Source organism: Podarcis cretensis (assembly GCF_951804945.1).
Source record: "Podarcis cretensis genome assembly, chromosome: 10".
Classification (NCBI taxonomy): Eukaryota; Metazoa; Chordata; class Lepidosauria; order Squamata; family Lacertidae; genus Podarcis; species Podarcis cretensis.
The window spans coordinates 25,644,416-25,654,471 of record NC_137179.1 but is presented as its reverse complement, the minus strand read 5'-3'; the positions used below and the strand labels follow the sequence as shown (position 1 = coordinate 25,654,471).

The 10,056-nt window shown below is 38.9% G+C and overlaps 1 protein-coding gene across 5 annotated transcripts in view; it reads right to left on the bottom strand.

Annotated features, from left to right (window-relative positions):
* Positions 1–3: 3 nt before the first annotated feature.
* WASHC4 (WASH complex subunit 4) overlaps positions 4–10,056 on the bottom strand; it is a 39,211-nt gene continuing 29,158 nt past the window's right edge. For 2 of the 5 annotated variants that reach the window (XM_079992256.1, XM_079992257.1), the window contains exons 23-34: positions 9,917–9,991; positions 9,711–9,815; positions 8,852–8,986; positions 8,041–8,149; positions 7,006–7,072; positions 5,586–5,672; positions 5,345–5,492; positions 4,461–4,557; positions 3,329–3,525; positions 2,447–2,543; positions 2,246–2,321; positions 4–1,517 (exon numbers count right to left, since the gene is read on the bottom strand). In XM_079992256.1, the coding sequence (XP_079848382.1) occupies positions 2,254–2,321; positions 2,447–2,543; positions 3,329–3,525; positions 4,461–4,557; positions 5,345–5,492; positions 5,586–5,672; positions 7,006–7,072; positions 8,041–8,149; positions 8,852–8,986; positions 9,711–9,815; positions 9,917–9,991 (1,185 nt within the window). In that variant the 3' untranslated portion in view covers positions 4–1,517; positions 2,246–2,253. Of the gene's footprint in view, positions 1,518–2,233; positions 2,322–2,446; positions 2,544–3,328; positions 3,526–4,460; positions 4,558–5,344; positions 5,493–5,585; positions 5,673–7,005; positions 7,073–8,040; positions 8,150–8,851; positions 8,987–9,710; positions 9,816–9,916; positions 9,992–10,056 lie in introns of all 5 variants that reach the window. The other 3 variants (XM_079992258.1, XM_079992260.1, XM_079992259.1) reach the window with 3 other exon arrangements.

The following is a 10,056-nucleotide window of genomic DNA, read 5'->3' as shown; positions in this document are numbered from 1 at the left end:
AAATCCACTTTCCAAAGTTACATTTATTAACAGTATGTACAGAATATCAAACAGAACAAAAGAAACCTGAGATAATGAAACAAAATGGTTTTGCAAAATGAATTAGAGCAAGACATGTTAATATTTGGTCCCCTTCCTTCCTGAGAATTTGAACTAACTGAATCAGATGGGACTTGTCAAATTTACTTCAATGACAACATGTAGCAGGACTCAAACATACAAGTGCACAGTCAAAACATATTATGATAGCATTGCTGTATTGTCCCATTTTACCACTCCTGCTAGGCTAGATAAGCTTATTATTAACAGTCATTTTAAACCTATGAAATGTTTGCTCGCGGGGTTTGTTCTTCACTTACACTTTTGTTAGAGGAAGAGGCTTATAGGTCCACATCCTGTTAATTCATGAAGAGGAAGATCCTGACAATTCAACCATACGTAAGAATTTGAAAAGAAGACTTCCCTTTATTTCTGGCTTTTGCAAACTGAGCCTATGAAAAAGTGGCCATAGGTGTTGTTTCATGTTTGAAAACAGCATTTAAAGGTGGGAAGGGTAAAGGAAAAATAGTACCTCGGTATCTTTTTTAGTGCCGCTGTTTTTGCTTTTAACATAGCTGCAGGTATTCACAATTTTAACCCATCACATGTACATAACTGTGTGATGAAGTATAAGATCCTATGCCATGGCACCAGATGGAATGTATTACTACTTGCTCAAAAAAAATAAAATGTAAACTGGAAGTCACATTAAAGACTTAAAACTGTTCATCTCTTAAATTGGTTTACATGATGAAAAATGTTCAGAGTGCAGTTAACTACCATTCTATATTCACAAAGAAAGCTATAGGTCTGTACATATGTATATATTCACAGAAGCAGAGCATGTACATGAGTTTAGACCCCAATGAAGGCTACAGATGTTTGTTTTTATGAGTCACCAAGACCATGTTAGTTTGGTTAGCACTACACAATTCAGGCACATGGGATGCCCTAAACTAAGGATTCCCAAATTAGAGGCCAAAAAAGCAGAAATGGCAATGAATGTTTATTATAACAGAGAAGTGCCTCAAATTTACATGTTTGTACAGTGTCAGTTTCTGAAAGACAGAGACTGGCCCTCTAAGTTGGCATGTTCTTTGGATTCCAAAGGTCTATGAACTATGGCAGATTTTTAAATGGGGACATTAGTGCTGAAGTGAATACAGACAGAATTAAGCAGCAACTGCAATGTCAAGGTTGTGATTAAATCAAATGCAAAATATTTTTTTTTAAGTTATTGAACTGAATCAAAATAAGACACCAAATCTCCCTGACAAAAATCATACATTAGGCTAAAGAACAGACTTCAGTGAAATGTCAACAGAAAGGATGAATTGTAATTTTTTTTATTTAGTTGTGAGAGTATGGGTTACTCTACAGTTCATGGCACTTCTGGGTCACTATCAGATTCAGAAGGTGAAAAGTTCCATGCCAGTTTGGTCCCTCCTGTTTCAACAAATCACCATTGCTCTATATGTCTATAAAACAAAGCAAAAAAAGAGTTGAAGATGTATTGCATATTCTGTTCGTATTTTAACATGTTAAGCAGCTCCAACAATTCGTATTAACTTCCTTTGCAATAAGAGATGGCAAATACAATGGTGATTCCTTACAAGCCAGGAAGGAAGCTATAGCAGGTAAACACTTCATTCTGTCTAACTAGGGCTGCACCAATTACCTGCTAGTTTTGCTTCTTTCCTTTTTGCTCAAACTAGCAATTTTGGTACAGCAGATGATGATGATGATGATATATTTCTGAATATATCACCTTATTCCCTGAGGGGACTCAAGGTGGATTACAGACAGAATTGATTAAAAAGCAATGAAATATTAATGGAATTTAAACTATATGCATGTATAAAGTCTGTTTAAAATATCATGCCAATATCCACCAGTTTTCTTCCTGTTCTGCACCATTCCAAACCCCGCATCTGCTCGGCCCGGGCTAACACCACTTCCTCAGATTAGTAATCGGGAATCACATTGTGGAGGGACCAATACCACAGTGCTAAATACCAGCGTGATATTATCCCTGGTAACGTGGGAGCAGTTTAAAGAAATGAACATTTTTCCAAGACTGCCAAAAGATCTGCAGAACACAGGGAGTTATTTCAGCTTAAGCGTAATTGTTATTCTCAGTGATCACCAGTACACTTTTACAAATTTGGGGCTGCATAATTACATCGTACAGAACCAAAAGGCATACCAAGGCTCTCATTTCACAACAGGATCTGCAGAACTAGAGTTGGACAGGTCCCCATTGCTTGTTTTTCCAGGTTCTTCTGAAATACAAAAGAGGTAGAACGTCACAAGAATTTTATATTCTCAGCACTGCTTTTACAATACTTTTGTTTTTAACCATAAACATGACTTTCCCAGAGACAAGAAGATTTATTTTTTTACTAACCTCTGTCTTTTTTCTCTTGATTTTCTTCTGCTGCAGTTTTATCGGCTCTAAAAAAGATCCTTGCGCTGCTTAGTGAGAAATAAAGCAGTTCAAACTCCTATGAAAAATTAAAGAAATTCTCAGCAAGTCTTAGCATGCCACAGAAAGAGAATCTTCACAGTACCTGATTAAAGTGCACTGATACCAGAAACCCCCTAAATAACAATTACAGTGCTTCCTGATTTTTATCTGCACTATCAATTGTACTGGTTTTTTATTGATCAAATACGGGGAAAGGCAGAACTACACTTTCAAATCAAAGTTTGCTTTATACCTGACACACTACTAGTAATTTGGCCATTTCCACTTTGTCTCTGCAGGTTGTTTTTTTATAAAAAAATAAATAAATCCTGCAGACCTTTCCTTCCACAATAACTATTTATAATCCCATAAACTTAACGTCTGCTACAAATGTCACTGTTCTAAAAAGCAGCACGTCAGTAAATATCCATTTCCTGTCCCCCTCAATTCTACTCAAAAATCAGTAGTTCTCAAGACTTCCAAATGAGTGGTTCTCTCATTTGGAATCCCCACACTTTACTTGTTGAGGACCCTCAATTCCAAATCTAAATTTTTAAGTTTATCATCAGCTAGTAATAAAGCATGCATTTGGCTGGATGTTGTAAAGGTGCTGCTCTCTCTGCCTAACTGCAGCCTATTCTTCATGCTTACAGAGTTACATCGAAGGGTAGATTCAGGTGTGATGCCCACTAATTAAATGTTAGGGGGAAAAGTTATCCAAAAAGGAGCCATGTTTGCTGTCTGGCATTTCTATGTTCTTAAATATTTATATATATATGCGCCTCCCACCACCTTTCCCTGGTCTCTGACAGAGACTGATACCTGCAAGCAAACTTCCAGTCGCTTGTGAGTAAGGTTCATAGTCTGTAGCAGCTTTTCATCTTGGATAGCTGATTGAACGTTCTGTTGTTTTGCTAATGCTCTGATCTCTCTCACATATTTCTCTCGAACTGATTGGAACCAATGAAGAGAGTCAAATTCTTGGTACTGGTCCAAAAGCTTCAGAATGTAAGCTACACCTACAGATTAAAAAACAAACAAAAAAACAAGTCATTCAAGTTAAGCACCCCATTCTTCAAAGCAGTAAAAATTTACAAACGTATTCTGCGCATGTACCTCAAACAGGTCTTTGATCATTAAAATCAGAATCATCTTCTCACCAGCTCAATTTTTTCCCTTTCTACAAGTCTTCAGAGTTGTATGCCTGTTATACAAGGCTTACATAGTGGTACGTGTCAATATTTATTCATTTACATTTTTTAAGAAGCTGGTTTTCTGCCCACGGAAGGCTCACAATCAAGTTTGCATCTCTGCTCATAGGGGAAGAGAGTGCGGTGAAAATTTGAAAAGGGTAGCAAGGGGCCAATTTTTCAAAATCCTCTCTCCAATCTGCTTTGGGGATCACTTAAGCAAGTGAGTGTAGTTGTTTGTGAGAGAAAAAACTTCACCTGTGAAACATTTGCCAGAAGCACTTGAATGTTTCCGAAATCCATTACAGATTGAAGAAAACAAAGCCTACTCCATCGTCATCCACTGAGGTAACTCCATGGGGAAAAACTCGATTCTCTACCCCCCCCCCACACACACCGTACACTGACCACCTAGCTAAGGATGCATCTTTTCTGTATCTTGTCGGGCGCACTTTGAATACACTTAGCTGAGAGCTATATATGATCACGTATGAAGATACTTCATACATGTCAGATTTTTGAACCACCTAGAACAGTTCTCTGACTGTCAGTAACTTTCCAAGATCTCAAGCAGATATATCCTTTTTACAATTCCACTAGCCCAGATCCTTTTGACTGGAGAAACCAGGGATTAAACATGGACTTTCTGTATGCACAGCTTGTGGTCTACCACTGAACTATGGCCCCTTCCATATAAAACCTCAAAACCTGCAATTTATGATAGTTACCCACGCAAGAAGACTCAAATTGGTTCCTGAACTCACCCATGGCAAAACCATCATCGGTGAAAGCTGCACCAGCTTTGTTCTTCTTATTCAACTTCTCCTTGCAGCTGATTGAATGCTCTATGAAGTTGAGGGCCTAAAAACAAGACACAAGGAGTTGTTCCAAAAGGCAGTAAGTTATCAGGTAACTGCCTAGCTCCCCTGCATATTAGGTGACAGAGCTCTTCTGTCATCCCATTACTTGAGGAGAGGTCTTCATGAATTCATTCAGATTCAGAGCACATCCTACCAGTCAGTCAAATGCGGTTTCCCCCCCACAGGTCTGACGGATAGCCCACTTTTCTCACCAGATTTTCAGATGGGGAGTTTTGGGGAGCAAAGGTTGCCCATGACAGAATGTGGTGTTCTCATACAATAATTGCTAGCTGTCTGGAGATTTACAGCCCCTTCTAGAGCAGTATTTAAACATTCCCCAAATATATATATATAACAAATCCCCTCAAACATTTGGTGGTGTGTTTTTTTTTGGGGGGGGGGAATAGCAGAAGTATTTTTAAAAAATATTTGTTATTCAAGATTATTTATAGCAATATCAGAGTCCGATTAACAATTCATCTAGCCAGTCACTTGGTGTCCATCTGCTCATTCAGACACAAGTATTTCCCAGCCGTGTTAGCATTCCTTGTTAAAGGGTTTCAGGTAACGGTTCAGCCTGTAACTTTCTACATGAAAAGGACATGCTTTTTATGGATATCAGTACAACAATGGCATATAACACGCTCCCCATACCCTAGTAGGGGGGGCAGTTCATATGGTGATTTAATAAACTTAGTGCAACCTTACAAAAAATTACCAGTTTCAACACAAGCACATGGAACTAAATGGCTTATCGTTTAAACCAACTGAGAAAGATCAAAACTAACCAATGGTGGAACAATTATGTAAAAGTTGCGTAGGTGCATGTTCTTTGAACTGCGAAACTCAGGAGCAAACACATCCACAAGCATTTTGAAATACTCTGTGCCTTCTGCAGAATTGCGTGTGAGATCACTAAGTACGGAATCCAGTTGCCTATAAAAGAGAGAGACACTTGAAAATGCTTTGAGGCGGTTTTTAAAGGAACAGTTTGTGCAAGAATTTTGTTGATGCATCAAGTAAGGTTACCTGGCTGCTTTTTGTGTTTCTTCAGCAAGACCTTCCTCTTTCACAAGTTCTTCAAAATTAATGATATCTTCAATATCAGGAACAAACCTACAAGTTTCATATGTGATTCATTCATTCACAATTATATATCATGATATGCATAAAAATGCTAACTTAAGCTTCGTATTTCTTACATTACTTCTGTTCAGATCTTTATCACAAGCTTCCTTTTATTTTTACACTATGACCAAAGGTTTGCTTTCTAAAAAAAGAACCCTGACCTCCACACTGCTTGATTCTCTGGCTCACAAATCCCATGGAATGGCTTTCTAGTCTAACTAAGAGGAAAAAAGAATATGGCAGGGATGAGCATGATTTGGGGGGAGGGGAGAGTATTACATACTGTATGCAAACTATCAAGATTTTTCAGTTACAGAGAGGATAGCCTTGCATAATACTTTACATTGAATCTATATATAACCTCACACAGATTTGACTGAAATAAAACTGTATCCGTATCCAAATCTGAGAAGACTACAGTCGTACCTTGGAAGTCAAACGAAATCTGTTCCAGAAGTCCATTCGACTTCCAAAATGTTTGAAAACTAAATCACGACTGCTAATTGGCTGCAGGAAGCTCCTGCAGCCAATCAGAAGCTGTGGAAGCCCTGCAGGACGTTCGGGTTCCGAAAGAACATTAGCAAACCAGAACAATCTCTTCCGGGTTTACGATGTTCGGGAGGCAAAATGTACAAGTTCCAGGGCATTCAACAACCAAGGTACGACTGTATTATGTCCTTTCCCCTCACCATATTTCTCATCATCTTATTTAGGCATACCTACTGCTTCAAAACCTTCAAATACCAAGTTCATCAGGAAAAAATGTTTATATAAAATAAGCAAATTAAATTTACTGAACAGACTAGCAGAATTTATTATGAGCACTGTACTCTTGTGGTACAGAACAAGAACAACTCCGGCAGTTCCTCTACTTGTACACTACTGCATGCAGCAGTGCTGCACATGCGCACTAGTGCAGGACCCATACCCATGCATTAACATCAAGGCATGCCACAGAAAGGAAAAACAGAACCAAAAGGAGCTACAAAGGCTTTACAGCACTGATGGGGAACTTTTTTTCCTGTTGTGAGCCAGATTCCCTCAGCATAACCTGCATGCTAGTGGTGGGTGGAGCCAGAGCTAAACACATGCAGTTTGCAGCACTGCAGTTCTCTGCCAGCCAGTCTCTCTCACATCCACACACACCTTATGCAGGAAGAGGTGATTCCCATGAGATGGTAAAAAGTGCAACAGTGGGCCTGCAGTGACCAGGGGGGTGGCATGAAAATAGGTTAGAGGTGCATGTGGTCTGTGGGATACAGGTTCCCCACTTTGCTTTACAGAAGCATAGACAAGCAAGCTGAAATCTTTGGTTGCATACCTAATTGCACTACTACAGCAATGAAGTCCACCAGATCTTATCATTCGGACGTAGCCCATGGCATTCCCTTTAAAAATAATATAGGCAACAAGAAACGTTAAGTACCTGAAATTAAGTAACCGAGCATTCAGAATTTAATGACACTTAAGTCCATCTAGAAAGTTAAAACCTGTTGGAGACATCTGATTAAGCTGCATCCCCTCTCCACCCCCACACAATACTATTTCATCTGTATATAAACAAGTCATATTGGGAGAATACACTGGCAACCCTAAGTAGTGCCCTGTACAGAATGTGTTATAGTGAAGACTAATGTGCATATTTTTCCATATGTTAATTTGGAAAGATATAAGCACTGTATAACCAATGCGTTTAGTTAATCTAGTCCACTGCAATTTGTTCAAAGTACATACTTGGTTTGGCCAGGTTGTGCTCACTGTCTTTTATTATTTAACAAAGTGAACAGAATTTTAGGTTTCAGGGCTGAAAGAACTACACCAAGGATGTCCGACAGGTTGATTGCAATCTACTGGTAGATCTCCGGGAGGTTTTGGTGGATTGCGGTCAATCACTGGGTCCCTTTCCTTAGCCTCCTCGCCCCGCCCTCCATTGTCGCATGATGTGCAGAACGGATGATGGAGCCTACTGAGTGAGGATGTTTGTTTGTGAGTGGCTGTTCCTCTTTCCCCCAAAAACCCCTAAATTGGGGCTTTCCTCCCTAAAAGAAGCACAACAACTTTGACCTGACCCCCCCCCCAAACGGGTAGATTGCTATCTCTTGGGAGTTGGCCACCCCTGAACTACACAATTATTTCCTTGGGCCAAAGGAAGCTTGTGTTTTTTGGACACCTACCCTGCCCCAACTTTGACTAGCTACTTTTGAAATTGTGGGAACTTCCCAAGTGATAGAATATGGGACCTGCTGTTCCAAGGAAAAAATGTAAACAAGCCCATTAGGTATGCCCAGTCCCACCTGCTAGTTCTTTGGATTCTAGCAATATATCTCAATATAGTGTTTACGATATATTTTCATACCTATCTGACTTATTAGTTGCCTGAACTGGTCAAGGTAACTTTGTCCATCGGGTGTAATTCCAAGTTTTCTGATCCCTCGGTTGAATTTCTCTGCTCTCTCAAAGGGGTACTAGAAAAATTATTTTAAGATTGAAGAAATACATTAAGTAACTTGAAATGCCTTTGTCAGCCCCACTGTATTTTTTCAAACACCCAAACACTTTTGTTCTTCTAAAATAGTAACCCCTAGCATGCTATATAAACCAAAATATGTACAGTTTGAAAGCAAATATCCATCTCTCTTGGAACCACATTTTAGTAAGATCTGTTACCTTGCAAAACATTTTAGAACATTCAAAATGCGAGTTTTGCAGCTAAAGAGAGGTGCACAACTATATTTTAGACATATATTGCTTCTGTGCATTTAGGCCAGTAAATGGAACCTGCAACAAAATACTACAATTTATCCTCCCTCCTAACATGAGCAGGTGTGTGTGAATAGGTGGATCCTCCCTCCAAGCACAGATTCTATCCCCATGTTCCATTTTTCTTTTCCAATCATTGAGTAATTCTGTGGTTACTCAATGAATTCATTAGGCTATTTGAGGGTTTTCCAAGCCCCAAGATTCCTCCTCGTTTCCCAGTGGCCCAATTTTGGATACAATCCCGACAGAATTCACCGCCAAACTCACTATCAGAAGGGAGTGGCATTGAAGGAAAATATAAACCAGGCTTTTATAATTATATTTAAATGGGTACTGTTTATCTCAAGAGAGACTGAAATCAACTATCAATCCTGTAGTTCTTAGCAATGGTTTCACAAACAACATACCTTGTGGTCATTTTGATCTTTAACTTCCCTAAAGAATCTGATATCTTTGATCAATCTGGATTTGATGTGCTCGTCATACATGAACTGGCTGAAGATATAAAATTTCTTTCTCAGAAACTGGTATGTGAAATTTACCTGAAGAAAAGTAGGAAAAAGTACAGTATGAAGAAGACTGATACCCCCCATTAGAAGACATTTCCCCAGTGACTTGTGACACTGGTCCCAAGACTCAGAACCATCAAATAGCTCACTTATAATGTCACGGTCCTACCCAAGTCAATATGTTTTGCTACTCTGAGCATTTGTTAATCTGAAATTATTGTGTGAATAAGTGAGCAGCAGAAGGCATTCTTAGCTGGACAATGAATCCTAAATAGGACATGGGAGAGAAAAGTCTCATCAGGAATTGGGGCTTACACATCATAACTATCCCCTTAAAATTGTGCAGAAGAAGACAACAAGGATAATGTAAATATACTCCCATCCCCTCACTGCACACTACTGCATCTCAGCTTACTGTCTGGAAATTGCCACACTAGGGCGAGGTGGAAAGGAGAGAGGAAAGGAGCTGGGCTGGCATACTTATATTATAAGTGGCATCTTGCAAACACAAATTTATGAACTATCATAATCTGGAAAAATGAAAATGCTTGTTTCATAGTTTAATCTCATCTTTTTTCTCAGAGTATTTTAAAATTTGCCCCTCTTACATACACAGATGTCCTCTTTGTGCTCAAATTAACACAGCATGTGAAACCACTTTCCTCCAATTGCTTGTGCTGTTCACAATGCAGTCTTACATAAAAGGTCAGTAAATGCCAGCTCAGCAGCTGTTCTGGGAATAACACAAAATACTCACAGTTGTGTTCATGATTCCTGTGCCATGTGTTCGAATTGAATTAGCAATGTGCCTGATATTTATGGTGTTCAGATGCTTGTTATTGCTGATTCTCTCAATGAAGATCTGCAATTAAAAAATTGCTATATAATTATAATAGCTACTAAATGTAAATCAGCAGCAATAAGATTTGCTTTTTAAAGTGTAGACATACCCTCTGCCCTCACCTGATTATTGAGATTGTAGAGGTAACGGGATACAAATACATGAATATTCCTCATAATCTCCAGAACGTCAAGGCCCTGAAAAAACAGTAGGCAATTTAACTACATCACATCTGGAAATAATCCAAATAAGTGCTGTTATT